At 32.8% G+C, this 26,818-nt stretch overlaps 1 protein-coding gene across 1 annotated transcript in view; it reads left to right on the forward strand.

Moving 5' to 3' along the window:
* The window catches only part of LOC126773266 (lachesin), a 68,554-nt gene that overhangs the window by 24,966 nt on the left and 16,770 nt on the right, over positions 1-26,818 (forward strand). Inside the window, exon 5 of the mRNA XM_050494086.1 lies at positions 19,688-19,861. Coding sequence (XP_050350043.1) covers positions 19,688-19,861 — 174 coding nt within the window. The remainder of the gene's footprint in view (positions 1-19,687; positions 19,862-26,818) is intronic.

Raw genomic sequence — 26,818 nt, forward strand, 5'->3', positions numbered from 1 at the left:
TTTTATAACATATAATTGCAATTAAGATATTAATAATATTAGAAATTCAGTTAAATTTCCTTTTTACAGGTTAAATTTTACAAATTAAAGAATATAGATTTACTCCTAAAATTCATTTTCATTTCATTCATTTCATATTAAAGTAAAATATTTTTTCAATCAGTTAGTTCTAAAGTATCAAGTAACTGAACTGTAAATTTCATGTTTGTGTACAAAAGTAATTACTCTGTGACACCCACGTCTGGCTCGATTGCTTCTGTCCACTACATAATAAATAAACGACACATGTTCGCAATCTCAACGTTTATCGTAAAAATACATAACCATGATGAAAATGGAAGTAGATGGTTGCAGATTTCTTTGCTAGAAAAATATAAAAATATTTTTTTTAATTTTTGAATATATTTACTCTAATATCATGAATTCAATTCCTACTCATATACATATATATTCCTACTTATATATCAATAATCGAATAATACTTTTCCAATTTACAATTGTTATTTTTCGTTGTCATGGCCACATCATCTCATTTGTTATTTTGGTTGCCATACCAACATTTTTGTAAAAAAACGAATGACGTTCCGATAGGAGCCGATCGGGTATTAAGTTCTATTGTCACTCTAATGTGGCTTGAACTGTCGTGGCATGGCTTGGCTTGTCTCGTCTCGGCATGTGTCGTGGCGATATGTAGCGTGGCATTATATAGCGTGGCGTTATGTGGCATGACGTTACAAAATATTTATATTTTAGTATGAAAAAATATTTAGTATTCATCAGTTTATTTTATTGTCGACATTCAATAATTTAAATAATTTATTTTATACAATATAAGATTAAGAGCCGAGATGGCTCATAGTTAATCCTTACTATGAGCCATCTCGTGAATCTTAACCGATGATTGCGGGTTCAAACACAGACAAGCTCTACTAAAATGTAATGTGCTTAACTTATGTTTTTAATTCATCTCGTGTTCAGCGGTTAAGGAAAACAATGTGAGGAAACTTTCATGTGCCTAATTTAACTAATATTCTGCCATATATGTATCTACCAATCTGCAATGGAGCAGCGAGGTGAAATAAAATCCAAACCTACTCCTCAAAATGAAAAGAGAGCTTAGCAGTGGGCTCAGGCTTTCACACGTTCACAGATTGTTACAGTTTTTTATATATGATTGTTTTCGCTTGAATAAAGAAAAAAGCTTTTTTTAATAAAACAATAATAATATATAATATCCTGGGATATTTTTCACACAGGGCCGTGTGATCCTAAATTAAGCTTGTACAGATCTTGTACTATGGAAACCAGACAACTGATATAGTTTATCATACACTACTTTTCTTTTGTAAATACCAACTTATATAGATATTTACACCCAGACTCAGTACAAACAGACATGTTCATTCACACAAATGTCTGTCCTGGGTGGGAATCGAACCCACAACCTTCGAAAGGCAAGTATCTACCAACCACGCTAACCGGCTCATCAAAATTTCAATTTCGAACGTTTTCGATCGTTTCCTGGAGTCGTATTGTAAAACAGTATTCAACATAATACAACGAAAGAGCTAAACTTTGTACAGACGGGTATAAAAGTAACAAGTTTATGTTTGTTCCTTGTACAAATAGTATGTGAGTTATAATTCTAGTTAAACATTCTATGTTTTTATGACAATAAATCTTATTACATACAATATAGACATCTAATTGAAGTCGACGTATAATAATGTCCTCCAGACCGATTTCGGCCACGGCGGCCAATCAAAAGAGAGATTAGCTAACTACGCAGGAGATATTATAGTGCACAAGTGTGTGCACAAACACAGGTACACTCTCTATTCCCTAACTCTCATAATCCGATGTGATGGCAATCCGACACGACCGGAAAGAGTTAGACGCAGGACTGTTCCATTCCTTAAAGCATAGGTAATATTTTCTTATGAATATAATGCCTATGATCAGTGGTGGTAGATGGCCCAGTGGTAAGAACGCGTGAATCTTAACCGATGATCGTGGGTTGAACCGATGAACCCGAGCAAGCACCACTGAATTTTCATGTGCTTAATTTGTGATTTTTGTTCATCTCGTGCTATACGGTGAAGGAAAACATCGTGAGGAAATCTGCATGTGTTTAATTTCACTTAAATTCACATGTGGTATGTGCATTCAACCAATCTGCATTGGAGCAGTGTGGTGGAGTAAGCTCCATACTTTCTCCTCAAAAAGGGAGAGGAGGCCTTAGCCCAGCAGTGGAACATTCACAGGCTGTTACTGTACTCTTACTGATCAGTGGTGACTATCTATTATTATCAATTGACCTATTTGCTTATCGGAGTCCTTATTAAAAAAAAGAGTAAATACAGTCGAAAATACGAAGCATTGTCCAGATTCAGGTGAGTTACGATACGATTAAGGCGCGGTTGATTGAGCGTATCTTTGAGGCCTCATAAATTTAATACCCCACCCCGTTAAACGCGTGGATAAATAAGGGATTACTGATACATAATACGCTCCAGTTGAGTACATATAGTATTTCGTTTGTAAAGAATTATGAAATTTATAAATACTATATTTAAATATATTTATTTAAATTCAGTCTAAATACCAAATTGTTATTTATAATAAATGTATTTATGTGTCAATCAATCAATCAAATGAATTATTTATTCAAATAGGCTTATAAGACTTTTGAATCGTCATGTATTGAATTAAACGTAAAGCTACCACCGATTCGGAATGTAAATTCTACCGAAAAGAACTGGCAAGATTTATCATCAATTTACATACTTGGAAAGACTTTCAGTACTAAAACATAATTTTATTACTCAAGGTAAACTTCGTCAGGTTATAAAAATAAAAAAAAATACCGAATTATATTAAAATATATAAAAACATAACGTTTCACGCCTTTTAAATGTGAACATTAAAGTAGCGTGAGATAATTGCTCATTGAAATAATTTATTATTAAAGACGAATAAAAGATTCATAGTGTTTCGTTAATAGCATAAGATTTCTTATTATTTTAATAAGTAATAATATTTACCAACGAAGTATATAGTATATGCGCTACGCACACACTTTCTTGGGTGTAGAAAGCGGGGAGCATCATGTCGTTTAATGCCACGGCATGAGGGTTGGTTTTGTGTTATCTAGTTAGTAGTTAGTAACAGCCTGGCAATGTCCTACTGCTAGCCTAAGGCCTCCTCTCCTTTTTCGAGGAGAAGGTTTGGAGCTTATTCCACCACGCTGCTCCAATGCGAGTTGGTGGAATATACATGTGGCAGAATTTCAGTGAAATTTTACACATGCAGGTTTCCTTACGATGTTTTCCTTCACCGTCAAGCACGAGATGAATCATAAACACAAATTAAGCACATAAAAATTCAGTGGTGCTTGCCCGGGTTTGAACCCACTACTTAACTACTGGGCCATCTCGGCTTATCTTTATTATATTATTATATTACTATATTTCACAGCAAATTTAATGGCGCAATTTATCTCAGCTTAACTTTTACCACGGTTAAGAATTAGAGATTCATATAAGTTACAGAATAAATTTGTATTTACATAATTATACATTCATAATATCTTTAATAACATAATACAAATATCGCTACGTAAATAAACATCTTTATCTATGGGTGGATATAAAATATATTAAAATCAAGTGAACGTTTCCGCCCAACCCATTGCTTGCTTTCTAGGGCGTGCAGGGCTGATCGATCGCTCAGGAGGCGAGGTTACGATTTGACATTTACAGTGCTTTGAATATTCTGAAGTACTTTACTTTCTTATAAACTTTTATAATATAATTAATTTATAATAAAAACCAAGTAAAAAAGCTAAATCTGGATTGTAGTTGCATTATATAGTTTTGGATAAAAATCCTTTCATACGTCTCCTAATCGTTGATAGTATTGTGCTAGAAATGCCTTGATAATGAGGTCAAGTCTTGGGGCCCTTACCCGAACTGGCTTTAACCAGTTAAAAACAGCCTCATCCACATCCACCCAAGTGTTACGAAAATCTGTACTTATATTCAATTTCATCGGATGAATAATACGTTAACATACAATACGAAGAGAAATAAGCATATTTTTAAAAAGACAGTGTCTTATACACCGCCTTAAAAGTACAATGCTTCTTTAAATTGCTGGGTAAAAAAATATTTGTTGCATTATGTCCGCCGAGATGGCCTAGTGGTTAGAACGCGTGAATCTTAACCGATGATCGTGGGTTCAAACTCGGGTAAGCACCACTGAATTTTCATGTGCTTAATTTATGCTTATAATTTATCTCGTGCTTGACGGTGAAGAAAAACATGAGGAAACCTACATGTGTCTAATTTCATTAAAATTCTTCTATATGTGTAGTATACCAACCCGCATTGGAGCAGCGTGGTGCAAACCTTTTCCTCAAAAGGGAGAGGAGGCCTTAGCTCAGCAGTGGGACATTTACAGGCTCGTACTTATGTTGATAAGTAAAAAAAAACTACCTTTAAATATTAATAGTATAATTAATGGTTTATTGATTTTGAGTGTTGTCTAAAACTAGTGCTGTTTTGACTCAGGTACTGAGCCGGCTTATTTTGCCACAAAACATTGAATGTACGTGAAAATGAAATAGTCGTTACATTTTGCTTAATTTTGTAGTGCGTGTAAATAAAAAAAACTTTCTATCTTTAATTATCCCACTACTGGGCTAAAGTCTCCTGTCCTTTTTGAGGAGAAGGCTTGCAACTTATTCCACGACGCTGATTAATTAATTTTTATTAAATAAATTATTATTGTAGTTATGATATTCCAGTCTGTGTATTTATTAAAAAATGAACGATATGTTTTTTTGTGAAAAATAGTTGTGGAAACCAAGTCATCGATACGGAAAGTACATTTTGTCCGTCCTACATTTATTTTATTTGCTCACGTATCAAGCGGAAATCATTAAATGGAGTATAATAATGCACTGTATTCTACATTATATAACACTGAAATACATTCGCGTAGATATAAAGCATTACAATAATATTAAACCGAGCACAAATCCTAAAATAAGTTTGTATAATTGTATTGTTGTTAGTATTATAAATTAATTCTACTTGATCATCTTCTCAATATACTAATAAATAAAAATGAATGCTTGTCTGTGCATCCACTATGAGTTGTTAAACCATTCATCCGATTGTGATGAAAGTTTTGTGAATTGTTCTACAAACGCTCGCGAAGGTTCTTGTATCTGTATACATTATTAATATAGTATATGTTAAACACATGTTGCAGTATTTTATCAGCATAGTTAAAATAGAAAGTTTCACAAGTTTTAAATTGATTTACATATAAATATTCGCATTGAATGCGAGACAGCAGCTCTTTCTTTAATGATTAACAACCCAAACAGATTTGTTCAACACAAAAATTTACATTCATAAATGAATATTATCTTGAAAAAGCATTCGTGGAAATAAAATTATTCGAGATATTTCAGTGGAATTCATTTATATCAATTCATTAGAGCATTTATACACTAATTGGTCTCTTTCAGACCTTATAGAGCCATTAATATGCTTAAATTAAAAGTCGAAAGAATTAAAAAACCAACCCCTTTAAATGTTTAAAAAAAACGCTATGAAATATAAAAGTCATTTTGCAGACTAAATTATTAATAAATGAAAAGAAAATTTCTTAATTACCAACATTTGTGTCGTCTTTAGTTTTAAACTTATTAATTAAGAATATTTTGACTATTTACTAAGAGGTTCTCCTAATATTTTTCTGTTTCGTAGTTAGAATATATTTTTATATGATAACCCTTTCACGTCTATATTTATAAAATCATTTGTCCTAACTGACTATCAATTAGTGTGTGAACGAACCTTCGGCCTCGGTTTCGCATTTTAAAGGGTTCGTAAATTCGGCTCTCACTAGAAATCTTCGGCTAAAAATCGTACTTCGGACACTCACTACCAACCACAGCCAAAACTTATGACGTAAGCATCATCTAACTCATATTCAAATCAATGGGGAAAATTGTAAGAATTGTACTTGCTCGAAGTCGAAATATAATTATATTCATTGGAAACGACAATCGTTGGTTATCTCAGATCTGATATATTTCTATCCAAACTGGTGGTTCCTTTTGATAGTCAATAAGTAAGTGTAATTCTAACTAATATTAAAAATGTGAAAGTGACTTTTGTTGTTAATCTTTCTCGACTACTCCACCGACCGTCATGAAATTTCGCGTACATATTATCAGGGGTACAGAAAAAGATACTATATATACCTCCCACACACACGGATGAAGCCGTGGGAGAAAAAAAGATAGCTTATTAGATTAAGATTTACGTAAAACAATCGTACTACAATTTGGTGAAACAAGATATAAATAATGATAAGTCTAAGAATAATTTATCTTTATAATTTATTATTTATCTATTGCGGTCATTGCGACCAAATAAAATATACACATACGGTAATGTCCGTGAATGTCACTGTCCTTTTCTGTTCTGTCCCACTAGTGGGCTAGTAATTTGAAACACCTATTCGCACGCCTTAAGTTGAAGACTAACACATCAACGGGTACTCTTTATATCTGTTACGTAAAATATGATACTTTGAAACGGTATTTATATTGTATAATAATAAAATGGTTGTATCGAGTTGGTAGTGTAAGTTATTATTAATTAAAATAATAATAATAATATCCAGGGACATTTTTTACACACGGCCATCTGTTCCCAAATTAAGCTTGTACAGAGCTTGTGTTATGGAAACCAGACAACTGATATACTACATATACTACTTTTCTTTTGTAAATACATACTTATATAGATAATTACACCCAGACTCAGGACAAACAAACATGTTCATGCACACAAATATCTGTCCTGCGTGGGAATCGAACCCACAACCTTCGGAATGAAAGGCAAGCATCCACCAACCACGCCAACGGGCTCGTCAATTAATTAAAATCAAATATGTATTATATTACTTACAGCGTATGGATATGTTTAAAATTATATTCTGTCATATCGAGAGAATATATTATGTTTTTAAATATCTTTTTATATTATAAAGACGAAAACCACGCATGAGAAAAACATGAGCAACTGAACATTCCGATATTGGAGTCGGAATTTTTATTAGTTATTAAAGCGTTGTTACGCGTATTTTCTGAAAATATAATTGAAAGCTGGCCAACTGTTACTGTTTTAAGTTACAACCCTGAATGACGGGCGGCGAAATAATATGAGTTATTTATGATTATGATTTACAACATGATCCCGGAAAACGTCAAAAATTCTTCTGCTGAATTTTTTTTTTATAGAATAGGAAGGCGGACGAGCATATGGGCCACCTGATGGTAAGTGGTCACCAACGCCCTTAGACATTGGCATTGTAAGAAATGTCAACCATCGCTTACATATCCAATGCGCCACCGACCTTGGGAACTAAGATTTTATGTCCCTTGTGCCTGTAATTACACTGGCTCACTCACCCTTCAAACCGGAACACAACAATACCAAGTACTGCTGTTTTGCGGTAGAATATCTGATGAGTAGGTGGTACCTACCCAGACGAGCTTGCACAAAGCCCTACCACCAGTAACATTATTATATATATATATATGTAATATAAATCAAAATAATATAAGTTCATATTATAATCTAAAAATATCTGATAGAATAATAAATCATATCGTTCATTTTTATATTCATTCATTGCACACGGAGTATACTAATGAAATTACTGTTGGCTACATATAGTCGCATCGGAGCTGCTTATTCAGTCGGCTCTGTAGAACTATTTTGTTTAAACTTGATCGTGAAATAAAAAAGGGATATGTGATATTGATTATATTCATTTAAGCATTTTAATGAAACACTAAGTAACAAAAACGAAATTCGCTTGTCAACATCTTGAGCATTGCTGGAAGAAGTAAAAAATATGAAAATTTTATTTTATTTTTGTTTGTATTTACACGATATTTATGTTTTTTTTAAATATATGATCTTTAGATGCATAATTAGATCATAATCTATTCACTAATTTATGTAAATGTAAAAATTGAGTTATTAATTTGAAATTTGATAATATACTGTTATTTAAGTTAAAGTAACAGCCTTTTAATGTCCCAATGCTGGGTTAGGTCTCCTTTACCTTTTAAGAAGAAGGTTTGGAGCTTTTTTCCACCACGCTGCTCCAATGCGGGTTGGTAGAATACACATGTGGCATAATTTCAATGAAATTAGACACATGCAGGTTTCCTCACGATGTTTTCCTTCACCGTCAAGCACGAGATGAATTATAATCACAAATTAAGCACATGAAAATTCAGTGGTGCTTGCCCGGGTTTCGATCGTCGGTTAAGATTCACGCGTTCTAACCACTAGGCTATCTCGGTTTTAAATTAAGTTAAAGAGTAGTTTTTTTTTTTCGTCAATTAGAGCAAATAGTTTTATTTTAATGTTTTCATATACGTTTCCTATATACGTTTTTGTAATGTGTATTTTGTTCTTTTTTTTTAATTTTGTATTTTATAAAAATATCTGTACATAAATATAAATAGATAAGATAAATAAAATGTAATTGACATTTTAATTGAGTAAAATTGATGTATATTCTATGATTTTTCTAAAATCTATATTATTAACTTGCCAACTAAAATAAAGTAATAAATAATCCAAGTTAATTGAAGGGTTCAATGACGACATTGTGACGACTGTTAGTACGTGTTTTGTATGGTTAAAATTACAAGATAATTTGGGGCATATTATTTTTAGCCTTTTTGACGCGGTAGTCTTAATGATCGCTTTAATTATAAATAAATTTGACTTATTATTTAATTGGGCTGAGCCGAGTTGGTTCAGTAATTACGGGTTCTAAACCGGAGAAATACTGAAATGATGAAATGATAAGCATATCAAATTTTGCGCTTATAAATAATTAATCTTATTCAACATCATTAGAATACTTGCATATATTGTGAAATTCTATCACAATATGTACATCCGCCATCCTGCATTGTAGCCGCGCGGTGGAAGAAGCTCTAAACCTTCCCCTCAAAAAGAATGGAAGCCTTTCCTCTGCAATAGAACATTTTATGGTTGTCGCTCACTTTAATTACTTGAATAAAAACAAAAATAATACTTGTCCTTTGGATTGGTGAAAACAGTTCATTAACTATTCAACCGCCAAATAACAATACTTTGTTCATTTTGAAGATGAAATTCCATTCACAATACCCTAAAGAATAGTCGATAGTTTGTATTCTAAAACATTGCGAGCATTAAAACGAAATAAAAAAAATATCCTATAAATATTCGTATACAAGATCTCAGGTACATACAAATGAAGTCACTCGTTCTCGAACTAAAATATTCAGTCCAATGGACATTAAACAGTAATAACATTTTGTCCTCGCTTAAAATATAATAAAACTTCGTCCTTCTGAGGCCAAGGGAATAGTTTAGCAATATTGTTGTATTTGCATGTGGTCCCGATTTCTTTTTCAATTTCAACTTGTTCGTCACTTTATTGAGGTCGGTGTCACCCGCGCTGACGAGGAGTAATGGGGAAATATTACGCGATAAAATGGGATTGATATAAAATATTTAACAACAGACATATTCTTGACGTCAATGTTGTTCGAAAGGATACAATTATATTACGGCTGTGTGTATGAAATTTGATTGTTTGTGTATTTTGTTTGTGTGTTAATGTTTATTTTGAATGTGTGAAATATTTCGAGGAGTGTGCGTGCTTGTTTACTTTAGTTTCGCACATAATAATATATTAAATTATTCCTATAAATACTCTGCTTAATATTTTATCGACTAAGCCGTCGAATCAATACAATCTGTCATAGAGATAGCTTTGCTAAACAATAATGTACTGGTTCGAAAGGTAAGTCCAGCAGTGTAAATACATAAGGGACATTCTTAGTTCATAATGTGCGCATCGGCGATTTAAGGAATCTTTAATATTCTTTTCATCACCAATTTCGATGTGGTGCTCATTCAGGCCCATTTGTCAGTTCATATATCCATTTTAAATAAAAAGATAGCATAGGACCTAAATGACTTATCTAGATCTTAAAGGCGAAAGGGAGAAGCAGATATATTAAGGGAGTTCGAGTCACGGTAAAAAATTAACCTCCTAAATGTTTTCGGTCACGTCCGACAATCTTAACTGAAATTTAAATATAATAAAATATAAATTATGAATATTTAATAATATATATATGATGTATGTATGCTTTTATTTCAATTTAAAAAAGTCTATTTCTTTTTACTTGACAACTTTATTGAGGGCGGTGACACCCGTGCTGACAACGAGTAATAGCGAAATATCTTGCGACAAACCAAGATAAAGTTTTTTCCTGCTTATATTTCTATAACAGTACAGTAACAGCCTGTTAATGTCCCACTGCTGGGCTAAGGCCTCCTCTCCCTTTTGAGGAGAAGGTTTGGAGCTTATTCCACCACGCTGCTCCAATGCAGGTTGGTGAAATACACATGTGGCAGAATTTCAGTGAAATTAGACACATGCAGGTTTCCTCACGATGTTTTCCTTCACCGTCAAGCACGAGATGAATTATAATCACAAATTAAGCACATGAAAATTCAGTGGTGCTTGCCCGGGTTTGAACCCACGATCATCGGTTAAGATTCACGCGTTCTTACCACTAGGCCATCTCGGCTTTTTATAAAGCCGAGATGGATAGATTTTTTATATTTCTATAAAGCTGCTGATTTTTATATACGAGTACTTTACGGTTTAAATGTTGGTATAATAAGAGAGATAGACATACATGCAAAAAAATATTAATGTCAAATATTTTTCAAACCACTTTTGATTCGTTTTAATAATCTCAAAATGATTAAAAATACCCCAGATTTGAATTAAGAACGCTATAGTTTTTTTTTATTATTAATTGGAGACAAACATCTATGACTTTTCATATACAGTAAATATATAATAAAATACAGACAATATATCTCTTTGTCAATCTAAGATAATATTTGGATTTGATTTAGCCCTAAATATACTTCAATCAATTAGAGTCTTACAAGCACTTTAGAATCGTCCTTTTTCCAGATTAAATTCAGCTTGGTGTGTAGATTCTACCGGCTGAAAACTTAATGTATTAATACATGCTTTTTTATCATCTGTATAATATTTTATCGAGTATTATAGTTTTTAGTGATTTTAATTGACGAAGTTAAAATCATTAATGGGCGAGCATAAAACGATCTATAATCCTATTAAATACGTATTGAGGTAATAAATTTTTATTTTTATGATCTGTTTTCCCGTCACTGCTTATTGGTAACCTAATTTCTTTGAACACCTGCGATGTTTACCTTAAACGTGACAAATTTGTAAATAAATCAATCCAATACTGATCCACGATCTGTAAACTAAAATCTTCATCCACTGAGCTATGTGGGTTTTTAATAGGAATAAAATAAAAAATTAAGTAAAGCTTCGTCGTACTCAAAGAGAAATAAAAAAAAAAAACGTCGAACATTAAACATTTCTTGATAAAGTTGGTTAAAAAGTTTCGGAACTCTGTCTTTTATATCGCGCGGGATGTTTGTGTATTTCTCAAGATTTTCAATATAGTTTCTCACACAGTAAACTGTTATAGGAAATATCACATTCGATGGTAACTTAAATTTGATAAACCAAACAAATATCAATATAATATCAATATAATATAAAGGTATAATATCAGTTTGATTTTTGTGTCATTATTTTGAACAATTTTACAAAATTTAATAAACCGTAATGCTACCGTAGGCCTAAAAAATACCACCCAAAAACAAAAGATTATTTTTTTCTGTATTACTTGGTAGTGTAGGACAAAGTCCTATCTGGTTAGTTACTACTACTACTCATCCATTGACAATTTATGAAATGGTTAATATTTCTTACAGCGCTAATGTCTAAGGTTGCAAGTCTATCTATTATATATATACATATATTTCATATAAATAAGTATGACGTAATATTTTTCTGTTAAGTCAGTTAGTAAAAAAGACAGTTACCGCCTTTATACATACAGTTACTTAATATTTTTAAGTTGGCAACATGGTCTTTCAAAAGGGTGGCAAAAATTTTGTTAATATGAAGGGATATAATAAATGACTGCCAAGCTGGATATTTGGTTTCTATTATTTATAAACATACATAAGTATCGACCTCGCGTCGACCGCGTAATGTTAACTTATTGTTTAGATATTATTATATAACATAATGCTATATGTATATCCATAATATGTCAACATTATGTATGATATTATGTAGACATTGTAAAAACATACGCTTAAATACATCGAACAAAAAAAGAAAACTTACTTATATTTATACATTAAGCAAGTTCGGTCGTATGCTTGTGTACGGGATACGCACATGTTCACACGGATACCGATACAATTGCGTTCCTAGATGTGTATATAAGTATATTATTCTATAAAATACATTTTATTCATTAACTACTCTTAAATAGAGTACTGTTTTTTGTATATTTTAACGTAAATGCCGAATTAGCCTTTCTTAAATAAATATAACAGAGCTACACGTACACACTTACTTCGTCTTAGTTATTAACGACGCTTGGATATTAGAATGTGTGGATGTGTGCGTGCACACGCGTACCCACACACATAAATACCTGACGTTCGAAGAAATATAGATAATATGACATGTATTGTAAAATATTTTAAATTCGGTAATACTTAAAAACAAATACGCTAGTTGTGTTTTTTTTTTTAATTTAATTAATCATATTTTTACTGTTAACAATTTATGCAATATTCAATAATATCATTTGATATATATTTGATAGTTCTATATATATAATAAGTGTAATTAAAGGAGATACAAAAACTTAAAAATATTAAAAATTATGTTTTGTTTTAATTTTACATATTGAGCATATTTAATAAAAGTCTAACGATAAAAATGGGGTAACTTATAAAAATAATTTCCCACAAAAGCAAAGTGCGCAAAGTTAGCTTTAATATGTGCATTTTCTAGTAGTAATCTTCAGTTGAAGTATTTCAATGGAAGTACTTGGCTTGGAGTATAAAGAACACTTGAACTACATATCTACATTCTAAAATTTAAATACAAAAGGTAATCGATTTAACATTCGTATTACGGAATAATAAATAGGAACATATATAGAGGTATATTTTTATTACAAAAAAAACTTTTCGCTTTTACTTAATTCAACAAAATTTCCGAACTTTATAGCGTCACAAATTACTTTTTCTCATTAGAGCGATACGTTAACACAGCAAGCGGCGAACTGTTCGGAAACTGATGTATTTCTAGCCTCAAATACCGAAAGTTTGACAATTTACTTTTATTTGTGCCCACGATTTGCATGGCGAAACTCGCGATTCCTTTTCCAATTTCGAACTTGTTCCATATTCGAACGCGACCTGACTCTGTGACTCGATTAGTTTTTTACAGCCATTTTTCTTTGGCCAGTTGGTGTCGAATGGAAATTTCTTTTGAATCTGTGCGAAGTGAGTACGCCTCTCTTATTCTGACTTCTTTTATTAGTTTTGTTTGAATGTTTCTAACTTTTTCAGATGAATTATTGAAGAAACACACGTTTCTTTAGTACCCTAATAAAATACTATAATTTCTCTTTTTTTTCTTTTACTTTAAATATTCTTTTGCTATTATTAGAGCTCAAATTCAATATGTATATCGTAATTAATGTAAATTATGACAAGTTAAAGAATTTATAGTCCTTATATTATACTTTTTATAACAGATAGGGTAAGAGATTTTTTACACGAATTCATATTTCATATTACGTCTTCGTAATAATGAAAACGTTGAGTGTTGATCTTCGTAGCAAACGGGTTTCTTAGGATCTCTATTATTACAGAGGGAATTGTAAAACATTTTTTCCTATTTGTTGCTGTCTGGCAGTTTATCTGAGGAATCAATTCAGATCTAAGTCAACAGGGTTTAAAAAAATCTTTCTGTTGTATGTTCATCATTCAACGAAAGAACTTTATTAGTTATTGTATAAATGTTCTGTGTATAACATATATACGAAGTTATCTTAAGACAATACAGCCGAGATTCGATCTATTAGATTCGATCAGTCCGAATTGATGTTTATGTTAATTGAGAAATAATATATCATATCACTGTTTTGATATCTCATAATTATATTCATGATATTAGTAAAAAAATAGAATGAAAAAATAATAAACGAAGAAATAGGTAGTCATTAAAATCATTAAGGGTCTAGTAACTCATTAATTTAATCACCGTACACGAATTTTAACGTCAAAAAAACGATAACGATTATTATGAAAATGATACGTTATTACTTATATTTATTTATCGAGAAACCCTCTATATTCTTCCGAATGACTTAATTCTTATCATTATATAGAGACGTATCAAAATCATTTCATTACTTGCAGGGATGGAGTTCTGTAAAACTCATGTAGTATCTCACTCGTGAAATACGTTATTTTGATACGTGTATCCTTTAAATGTTATAATTATTATTGTCAATGTCGATTACACCCTGACATTTCAAGATCATGTTTTTAGATAAATTTTAAATATTTTCTGAGAGAATAGATCGCTATTTGAAACATAGTTAGCATTACTCAATAAATATTGTTAGGGAAACTGGAATATTAACTAACAAAGCATTATGAAACACTTGCTTACAGCTCTGTCTATCCAAACTGTTTATTCTTCCTATATATTTCTACTATTAAAAGTATAAGCACATACTAAGAATATTTATTACTAGATGGCTGCGAATTTGTCGCGAAAGTCTAGCCTAACCTAACGCCTCCCCTCCCCTTTGAAAGTAAAAACCATACTTATTGGATTTTGGCGCTATACCCTCGATATAAAATATACATAATATAGCTTATTATATTATATTATTATTATTATTATATTATTAATAAGCTTATTATTATATTGAAATCTAACAATATCACATGAAATTAAAAAAAATGTCACGTCCAATCTTTGAATAGATAGATAGGACTTTATTGGATATACGACTGGAAATTTCCGCGAAACCGATTTGAATACGTGATCAACATATCCACGCTTCTGAAATATTAAAATGGAATCATTCCATAAGCTGACCCTATACAGGGGGATATATCAAAACAAATTACGTCGGCAAACTGTCGCTCCGGATATTCTGTCGATAACGGCTTAAGTTCTTCTCCATGTAAATCCTCCTCGATTGATTGATACATGTTTGATACCTCGTATAAATAAAACGTTCATGTATTGGTTAAAAGGATTATTTGATTGACATTCAAAAACTGCATGTTGCTATGATTGAGTTGTATATGAATATTTATAGCGTGAAGCTTTCGTAGCGTTAGTGGAAAATTCGAGGCTGGAATTTTGGTGTCGAATTGGTCATCAAATTGTAAAGATAAATTCACGTACGTGGATTTGTAAAAAGGTTTCAGGGTCATATTTGAGAACTTCTTAGCGTTTTTTATAATTTTTCAAGGTTATATTAATTGCGACACGATAAACAAGAAAATAATTGAAAATTTTTAATGACAACTGAAACAAAGAAAACTTAAATATAACTTATTTTGAGACATATTTTGTCTATACCTAACCTGCCCCACTTTAGATTAATATTTTTTTTTTTTTTTTATAGAATAGGAAGGAGGACGAGCATATGGGCCACCTGATGGTAAGTGGTCACCAAACGCCCTTAGACATTGGCATTGTAAGAAATGTCAACCATCGCTTATAGCCAATGCGCCACCAACCTTGGGAACTAAGATTTTATGTCCCTTGTGCCTGTAATTACACTGGTTCACTCACCCTTCAAACCGGAACACAACAATATCAAGTATTGCTGTTTTGCGGTAGAATATCTGATGAGTGGGTGGTACCTACCCAGACGAGCTTGCACAAAGCCCTACCACCAGTAAAATTTACTACATTGTAAATTGATTACATTGCCGATGTTTATCGGTGGTGGTAACCATATACCATCATGTGGCCGGCCCATATTACTACTCATCCTACCAAATTAAAAAAAAAAAAATAGATTCCACTACTGGTTCTGTTATAATAATCCTAGATAGTTCTTTTTTTTAATTATGTATTTTTAATGTATTTAACAGGCATGCATAAAAGACAACGTGAATAAAATTTATTTTTTCATAAAAAGAACATAAATATAAATAGGATGTGATGCAAAGAGGTTGAAAATTTTTCATACCAAAACTTTTTGTTGAACATCAACCACCAGAGGAAAAAGTGAATATTTAGGGTCGGGATAGCAGTTAAAATATTAATACTTTCTCTCAGATAATGTAGTCATGAATACCGAAGTTTTTTACACATAAAGTTAAGTCACCAACGTAGTGACATACTTAAGAAGATAAATTTTTCATTCTCTAATTTTATAATAACAATAATTACAAAAAAAAAACTATTAATCTACTTAGAGGAGATAAGCAAAGCTTAGTCAAAATCATTTACATTGTTAAAAAGTAATTTATATATGTAAGTATTATATAAAATACGAAGGAATAAGCTCCAAACTTTCTCCCCAAAAAGTGAGAGGAGGCTTTAGCCCAGCGGTGGGATATTCACAGGCTGTTACAAGTATTATATAAAAGTATCAGCTCTCGCAGCAAACTGGAGAAGAGAAGGTTTGGAGGTTATTCCACCACTGCTCCAAAGCATATCGGTAAATATAAATATGACAGAATTTGGTTTGTAACATGAAGGTTTCTTCACGATGTTTTATTTCACTGCCAAGTTCGAGATATAATATCATAACAACATGTTAAACAAGTAAGTCGAGAAGGCTCCTGTTAGTCGAGATGACCCAGTGGTAAGAACGCGTGAATCTTAACCGATGATCGTGGGTTCAAACCCGGGCAAGCACATCTGAATTTTCATGTGCTTAATTTCTGTTTATAATTCATCTCGTGCTTTTCAGTGAAGAAAAACATCGTGAGGAAACCTGCATGTGTCTAATTTCATCGAAATTCTGCTACATGTGTATTCCACCAACCCGCATTAGAGCAGCGTGGTGGAGTAAGCTTCGAACCATCTCCTCAAAAAGGGAGAGGAGGCCTTTGCCCAGCAGTGGGACATTAACAGGCTGTTACTGTGGATGGAATGGTGGCAAGAATGCTAACAGTTTTCTTTTTATTTTATTATTAAAATGAACGTCTTATTTATAATTTATACTGCATTATTATGATTAGTTTGCAATAGCACATTAATATTAGTGTTAGATAAATATTTTTATATCCATATATATAATATTGAATTACGACCAAAGTATGTTATAACTAAATTTTGATACCCTAATTGTTAGTATCGGTTACTCAACATCAAATATCAAATTTCAAACATTGACTTACATAATATATAAGGATATAGTTATAGTATATTGTAAAGTTGTAGTTTTGTAGTTAGATATATTAGCGTTGGATGTTGATATTAAAGTGTGTATTGAGAATACGCACAGCATACATTATTATTATGATTAATTTAACTTGCACATCCAAATAAAATTATTAAAATAAGAAGGTATGAAGTATTCGATTTGAATCGAAAGCGATTTCTATTGATGCTTTTTAATATCCAGGCTAACCTGGTATGTAAATATACATAATAGATTTAAAATTTTTCAAAGGCATCGACTTCAAATAATTTTGATGAACAGACTGCAGTTATTTGTACTTTTTAGCGCATTTTATATTAATGAAATCGATGTGATTTTCCAAAAAATATTCACACATCATCTGTATACATTTATGTACATAACATGTATATATATATGTGTTTGTGTTCTGTTTGCATTCTGTATAAAAGAAAGGACTATAAGGACTATGCCTTTCTTACATTTATATTCAGGCAATATTTTGATTTCAGGCGATTTTTTTTTTATATATTTATTATGTTTTATAGCGTTTCCTAAAAATGATTCGTCAATTATATAAGTGTCTACGTACTATTTTACGTTGCACGTTTATAATATTCAAGTTTTTATTTCTTCTTATGGTAGGCCTATTATTATACAGGCCTGTTTTGGTGTATGTCGGGCGGATCAGGGCTCTAGCCCAGCAAGACCTGATAGCCCGATAGGAGGAAGATCTGGGGTCCCCCGCAGCGGGCCTGGCGACAGTGGAGGCGGTACGTTCCCACTTGAGTCGCTGGGTCAAAAGAAAACGAGGCACGCTCTCGTTTAGGTTGACGCAGGTACTTACCGGAAACGGCTGCTTCGGTAAGTACCTGCACAAGATAGCACGGCGGGAAATGTCACCTTCCTGCCACGAGTGTGGTGCGTCAATCGACACGGCGCAACACACCCTGACGGAGTGTGCCGCGTGGGGGCCCCAGAGGCTTTCTCTGGTGGCAGTTATCGGCGGAGACCTCTCGTTGCCGAACATCATCAACGCGATGCTCGGAAGCGATGAGTGCTGGTCGAAAACGGTCTCCTTCTGTGAAAATGTAATGTCGCAGAAGGAGGCCGCGGAGCGGGAGCGGGAAGAGGACGCCGCTGCAAACCTGCTCCGCCGAAGAAGACTGGAGAGAAGAATGAGGCGTTATGCGCACCTTCTCTCTCCGCCGCAATAGGCGTCACCGGGACTAGGGGGTTCTCAGTACCCTGGTAATCCCCCTAGAGAATAAAGGCCTCCATACGTAGGCCGCCCGTCAGAGCGTCGCGGTAGAATGCGCAAGCGATCCTCGTTATGACGGAAAGGGCACCGCTGGTTTTTTAGTGGGTATTCCGTTGTTCGGGGCGCACTCGGCGCCTCGGACATCGGCGAGCACCACATACCCCCTCACTGCTCCCGTGGGGGAAACGCGTAATGCGTTTTTCCAGCGTAAAAAAAGGTCTGTTTTGGTGTGTGTGTATTAAACCATTAAAACCAAACCATACAATTTAAACTACCTTCAAACAGTAACAGTGATTTTATCATCAACATTATCATCATCATCAACCCTTTCTCGTCCATTGTTGGACATAGGTCTCTCGAATGGCACCCCACTGAGCTCGATATACAGCTCTCAGTCTCCGTCTGCAAACAGTGATGTATTCCAGTTTAATTGTGAATGTTCAACACTGGCTAGTGTTGAAAAAATTTCGGTATTTTTCTCTATTTTATACTAATATCGAGTTTTAAAAATAATATTCAACCAAAAAATACGATTTATAAATACCAAACTACATTTATATAACAAGTAGCCGAATATAAGAAAATTTCAACGGTTTCTTTTGAATAACATGCATGAAAATTTTATTAGAATTAACCTTTTTCGGTTTTTGGTATCCTTATTTAAATCTGAAACGTTGAATTGGAAGCCATTCCGAAATAAGTATATATATAAAATACAAGAGATTATAAATTTTATTAATTAGACAAATTAATTAAATCTACTTATTTTATTCTTTGCCTAAATAAATTAGAAGAAGTAAATAGAAATTCAGTAGAAAAAAAAAAAAACAAATAAATGTAACATTTTTTTTATAATTATCTGTTTGTTGTCATGCTGTACGGAACAATTCTTATTAGTTAAATACTTAATGCTATTTAAATAAGGTGATATAATCTAGTAATTACCAAATAACACGAGCAAATAACAACAATACAATATGATATTTAATTATTTTTTTCCGCAGTACCACCAGACATAGTAAGTGATGACACATCTGGGGACGTGTCTGTTCAGGAGCTAGAGAACGCCACCCTCACTTGCAAGGCCACCGGTCACCCCCCACCTAAAATCACTTGGAGAAGGGAAGATCATGAACCTATTCTACTGAAGAAACCTTCGTCGAGAGATTTTGATAAAGGTACATTTTTTCAACTTTATTTTGATGACATCTTTAGCTGACTCTCTTTCTTAAATTTAACATATCAACAGAGAGAGAACCAGCGCGTATTAGAGCACAGAATTTTTATGTGCTTAATTTGTGTTAATAATTACTGTTTAGCATCAAAGTTCAGTGAAAATCTGCTACATCCATCAACCAGCATTGGAGTGGCGTGGTGGAACACCTTTAAAATTAATCGTTAACTGATTTTTGCCTAAAAGTTATAAGCGTAGTAACTAAACTAAAATAACAGTTCCAAAACCTAATTTATCAAAAACAAATATATACCTATATTTGGTTTATATTGTAATATAATATATTCTATAATAATAATAATATACGTTACAAAGAAATTTTAACGGATAATGAGTCTATAATTATGCTGTATATTGCAAAAAAACTAATTGCCGTGCACACATAAAACCAGCCAAAAATCTTTTAAATAAGTGTAATATTTACAATTCTTCTAACGTTATTAGATTTCACAAGCTTGCACGTTCATGTAATGTTTTATATTAATACTTTTAAAATTTTCATCAGCCGTTAGTACAAAGCAAGGAAGTGAAATCAGAATGGCACTATGGCGTGTAGCACTCGATAAGTTATGAAATTTCCTTTCGTGATCAACTCAGACGTTTTTTCACGTTATTCTTTTACCTCTATTAACTTTATTGCTGAAGATCGTAAAATGGCTCATTCGAAACTATTAAGCGCTTTTGTGTTTAATCGTGATATATGTCGGTATGAAATTACTTTTGTTACGTCTTGATACTTTCTTAAAATATTTGTATGTATTTACGTTACATATTCTTTCGGTTTCGCTTTTCAATTTTTGTCGTTCTACGATTGCGCCTCTCATATTTTCGATTTCGAGAAATGATTCCCGGAATTCATTCTCAATGGATATAATAAAATCTCTAGTGTGCGCGCAAGCACATGGTGCACTCACTTAGCCTTCACTCTCTTAATTCGATGGGACCGCAATCCGACTTGGCCGAAGAGTTCAGGCGTAGATATCACGTGCGAGGCGCGGGAGTTACGGAAAAAATACTTGATAAAAAAGCCTAATTATATCGCCCAAACGTGACCGTGGTAAAAAGATAAATATTGATTATGTCTTAAAGACAGTCCAGGATAGATTATTATTGCAAATATATATAAATTATATTTGCTTAAATAGTTAAAGAAATAATTAAATTAAAAACAAGTTACAGTATATTATCAAATTACAGTAGTTAGAACCCTTTTTTATCACCGAGACGAATATTTTGGGCGAAATTCAATCTCAATCGTTTAAGTGAAAATAGTATTTTTTTTTTTATAGAATAGGAAGGCAGATAAGCATATGGGCCACCTGATGGTAAGTGGTCACCAACGCCCATAGACATTGGCATTGTAAGAAATGTTAACCATCGCTTACATCACCAATGCGCCACCAACCTTGGGAACTAAGATGTTATGTCCCTTGTGCCTGTAATTATACTGGCTAAGTTTTAAGATTATGTATAAAATTTGATCTACACATACAAAAAATGCAAATTTAATAGAGGATGGTATAAGTGTATATTATAAGAGTTATTAACCCGTTAAAGCCTTTAATTTATAATACAAATAAAAATTAAAAATACATAATGTACTAACCATGACCGCGTTGAATGATGTCAATGATGTTAGCAGTATTTTACCTTTGAATCACAATTTTGATTCTGTGGGCAAAAAATGAACCAGCCTGACACCAGAAGTTGATATGTATATGTATGTTGTATTAAATACATACTCTTGTATATATTTAATATTATTATATTATATATGATATTAATATTGACGAAACTATAACATCATACAAAGTTTGAGTGCGTCGCTTATATAATTTGTAGGTCATAAAACCGATTATGCCTCCGTATTGCTTAAACAGAGCATTTATTTATGTATTCAATACACGACCAAAATATATGAGAATCAAAAATGTATAAGAGTTCATTCCATGCTTATACTATTAATGATTTATAGAAAACGTGCTGTGAATAGTTCCAATGCTTATGTTACACTAGGGCATTGTTCGTTTAACGAGAAACATCTTGAGTGATGGTAGTTAATTTTGAATGTTTGTAAACGTTTTTGTATGTAACGTTTGTGTAACTTATTCTGCAACAAAAGAGTTCATGTAGAGTGACACGGGCCTTAAATTTATTTTAATCTAAATAACGATTACCCAATCGTCAAATCTATTTTTTACTGACCCATTCAAAAATTATAAACTATATTATAATATATACAATATTAGGAAAACAATTTTAAAACATACAACTAAAGCATACAGAATCATTTCCCCCATAGAATCCAAGATCCCATAAAATATTACTATTAAGACTTAAAGAAAATGAAAGAGTATAGTTTTGATTTTTATAAAATTGAAGAAGAAGCTTTTTTTGCCAAAATCGTTGGGGATGTTAGTTATATTAACAAACTAAATAAAACAGGCAAAAGACGTCTAATGTAATTTAACTATGTTTATTGGTCTTTCATGCAGTAAAAAAATCATTGATTTATATATAACAGACTCATTATACCTACCATGTATATTTGTGGGCTTGTGTAATCCGACAAAGGAAAATCTACACAAAACTATATAACTCGATAGAAAGATACATAACAATTAGCACACTTTACTAAATCTATTTACCGAGGTCTCGAATCCTGTAATGTGTTCTAAGCTTTACTTGTAGAAGCGAGCAAGACACAGGTGTGTTCGCAAATTGCCGTAAAGATTGGAGCGTGCTTCTTGCCCTTATTTCTATTTTCCGCTCCGTAGGTGGCGTTCGAGTCGCATTTATTAAACGTCCGTTTGCTTATCCCATTCTGGGTTTGTTGATATAACATAATGGTGATTTTTCATATTTTTTACCATTATATTCATCTATTTCAAGACTGTTTCATACGTGCGTGAAAAAGTTCACGATTTTTTTGTATACATTTCTACATCATAAATTCATTTTTCATCACCAACTGTTTAATTATGATACCATTTTTTGATATCGAAATATAGAAATTGTAACTTAACATTGGATAAATTATATCTTTACTAACTTTAAAGTTGTAATCATAATAATAATGAATCTTCTGTCTTGTCTGTGTAATTCACAGGCACAGGACATAAAATTAATAGTCATTGATTTGTCATATATTTGGAAAAAACTTGGCAAGTCTTTGTTTTTTTTAATATAATAGTTAGGTGGATGAGTAAAGGGGCTTTCTGATGATAGGTGATCTCTCATAAGCATCTGTGCTGTAAGAAAAATTAACTAAACCTAGAATCGCCAATGCACCACCAAGCTTGGAAATTAAGATGTGCCTGTAGTTAACAGTAACAGCCTGTTAATGTCCCACTGCTGGGCTAAGGCCTCCTCTCCCTTTTGAGGAGAAGGTTTGGAGCTTATTCCACCACGCTGCTCCAATGCGGGTTGGTAGAATACACATGTGGCATAATTTCAATGAAATTAGACACATGCAGGTTTCCTCACAATGTTTTCCTTCACCGTCAAGCACGAGATGAATTATAAACACAAATTAAGCACATGAAAATTCAGTGGTGCTTGCCCGGGTTTGAACCCACGATCATCGGTTAAGATTCACGCGTTCTAACCACTAGGCCATCTCGGCCTGTAGTTAACTACACAAGAATACTAAGTATTGCTGTGGTGGTGAAATATCTGAAGGCATCAATCCAGATGGGCTAGCAAAAGGCTCTACCATCAAATAAAAATCAATCCGCATTGGTGTAGCGTGGATCAAGAGTTAGAGGCCTTAGACAGTAGTGGGACACACACAGGCATTCACTTGATGCAAAAAGAATACCAATTGCCCTCAATGGTCCGTTAGTTCGTTTCCTTTTCTAAAATCAAATAAATTAAAATTACTTGTAGAACATATTTTGAATAGATTCTATTCCAGTTAGTAAAATATTATAGGATTTGCATTTTAAATTGATTTCTTAAATTCCGATTCGCAGGTGTGTTCAAATCCAATGAGATTGAAAGTTTCTCGTTGTACTTGTACATTCTATTTCGAATACATCACTATAGTGCTGTTATGACTCACTCTGCATCTCACTCATTAAATATTGTAAACAGACTTATATATATTCGATTTTTTAAATAATATTTTAAGATATCTTGTTCTTCATTTTTGTCGTAATCTTTTCAACTATTTGTATTTATTTTCGTGCACGAGTAGGTTCTGCAAAACGCTTTTAAGTCAACGTTACAAAATGAAACTGAATATAATATAATTTTACTGGTGGTAGGGCCTTGTGCAAGCTCGTCTGGGTAGGTACCACCCACTCATCAGATATTCTACCGCAAAACAGCAATACTTGATATTGTTGTGTTCCGGTTTGAAGGGTGAGTGAGCCAGTGTAATTACAGGCACAAGGGTCATAAAATCTTAGTTCCCAAGGTTGGTGGCGCATTGGCTATAAGCGATGGTTGACATTTCTTACAATGCATATGTCTAAGGGCGTTTGGTGACCACTTACCATCAGGTGGCCCATATGCTCGTCCACCTTCCTATTCTATAAAAAAATACCGAGAAGATTACATAAGAACTTAATAACATTAACTATTAATCTTGTTCTTAAATTAAATAACATAATCGAGGAGTATATAATTTAATATGTATTTATTAAAAATCCAAGATGGCCTAGTTAGAACACGTGAATCTTAACCGATGATCGTGGGTTCAAACCCGGGCAAGCACCACTGTATTTTCATGTGCTTAATTTGTGATTATAATTCATCTCGTGCTTGACAGTGAAGGAAAACATCGTGAGGAAACCTGCATGTGTCTAATTTCATTGAAATTATGTCACATGTGTATTCTACCAACCCGCATTGGAGCAGCGTGGTAGAATAAGCTCTAAACCTTCTCTTCAAAAAGGGAGAGGAGGCCTTAGCCCAGCAGTGGGATATTAACAGGCTGTTACTGTATTTATATATAATGAGGGTTGTTTATCGTGTATGAAATATTTACTATCAACAGCAACAGCTGACAATCAATACTTATTATTTTAAATGTGATTGAAAGATTGTTTTCTGTTAATTTTCGATGCTTCTGATTGATTGAAGTCTAGTTTTGGATTGGGCTTTTATATGTCACTACGCAACAATAATTACTTCGATCTGATATCTGATTTCTTAAGCTGTTAAAAACCTCAGAACAAAGATCAATATAGTTTTTTTATAAATGCAGCCGCTGAGCAACGTTTATCGATCAATAATTAAAAAGCAATCGCTGAAGATGTTAATTAATATCATAAAACCGTAATTTTTAAAAGATAAGCAGACAAAAAAAAGTTCAACCTAGTTCGATTCTCTCATGCCAACTGAATACGTTTTATTTTTATTAACAAAAAGTAAATAGCTGTGCAATGGTTGGTGGTTGAAAAAAATAGGATTAAACAGATCTTCCTGAAAAATCTAGATCCAGCTTGAAAATAAAGAAAATTCCCGACTTAATCATTCGCTTCGACTGACGCTGAAATTGAACTTTCATGTCTAGTAAATTGATGAGTCTCAATTCCTCATCAAATGTTAAAATGTAGTCAGATTTCGTTAAAAACGCAATCAAATTTGTTAAAAAAGCTACCAATTTTTTTACGAGACGGTTTTAAAAAGTTAAATATATTAATTTATGTTTTTTTTTTCTATCTTGTCTTTGAATTGGATTTAGGATACGATATTTGTTTATTTTATTAATAGTTTCCTAGTGGGGGGAAGGGATACCCTATGTTCTTTTCTGTCCCCTGACATCCTGTATCTAAAATTCCATGATAGTTGGTTGAGTAGTTAAGACGTGAACGCTAAACAAATAATAATAATAATATCCTGGGACATTATTCACACACGGCCATCTGATCCCAAACAAAGCAGAGCTTATTATGCTTACTATGGAAACCAGACAACTGATATACTACATATACTTCTTTCCTTTTGTAAATACATACTTATACTTATATAAAAATTACACCCAGACTCAGGACCAACAGACATGTTCATGCAAAAAATGACTGTCCTTGGTGGAAATCGAACCCAAGCTTCGGTTTGAAAGGCAAGTAGCTACCGAACACACCAACCGGCTCTTAACGGGCCTTATAATAACAAATAAACAACCTCACTTTCACATTTATAATATTAGTTAGAAATCTTAAGAGTTTGTATTGTTGAACGCTCTTATCTTATAACTACAAGACTTTTTTTATAATGTAGGTAGGCGGACGAGCATATGCGCCACCTGATGGTAAGTGCTCACCAAGGCCCATAGACATTGGCATTGTAAGAAATGTTAACCATCGCTTACATCGCCAATGCGCAACCAACCTTGGGAATTAAGATGTCCCTTATGCATTATGCCTTTAATTATACTGGCTCACTCACCCTTTAAAACGGAACACAACAATACTAAGTACTGCTGTTTTGCTGTAGAATAATTGATGAGTGGGCAACCTACCCAGATGAGCTTGCAGAAAGCCCTACCACCAGTAAAAGTCTGATTTTAATATTTATTTTTGCGTTATAACCCTGTCGAACGTAGTAGTAATAACACATGAACGTCAAATGGCATCGTATAATTTTATAATAAATTGATGATATTTATAAAAAACATATTTTATGATTCAAATTAACAATTCTTTTGGCAGTAGTTGACATGTGAAATAATTGTGCGCGTTTATTTGAACAACTGTCCTCCGAATGGAAATTAAACGATTGAACGACAACACAACCAGTAAAAACGTTTTATTTTAATGAGAATTTCGAGCCTATCAGTGGATATGACGGTATATCATAAACAAAAAATATAACATAAGACAATTATTGAGTAATATTGAATGAATGACCTTGGTTTTATATACCATTCTTGTAGTTCCAATTAAAAAATCAG

The sequence above is a fragment of the Nymphalis io genome, chromosome 14, assembly GCF_905147045.1.
Source record: "Nymphalis io chromosome 14, ilAglIoxx1.1, whole genome shotgun sequence".
NCBI classification, from domain to species: domain Eukaryota; kingdom Metazoa; phylum Arthropoda; class Insecta; order Lepidoptera; family Nymphalidae; genus Nymphalis; species Nymphalis io.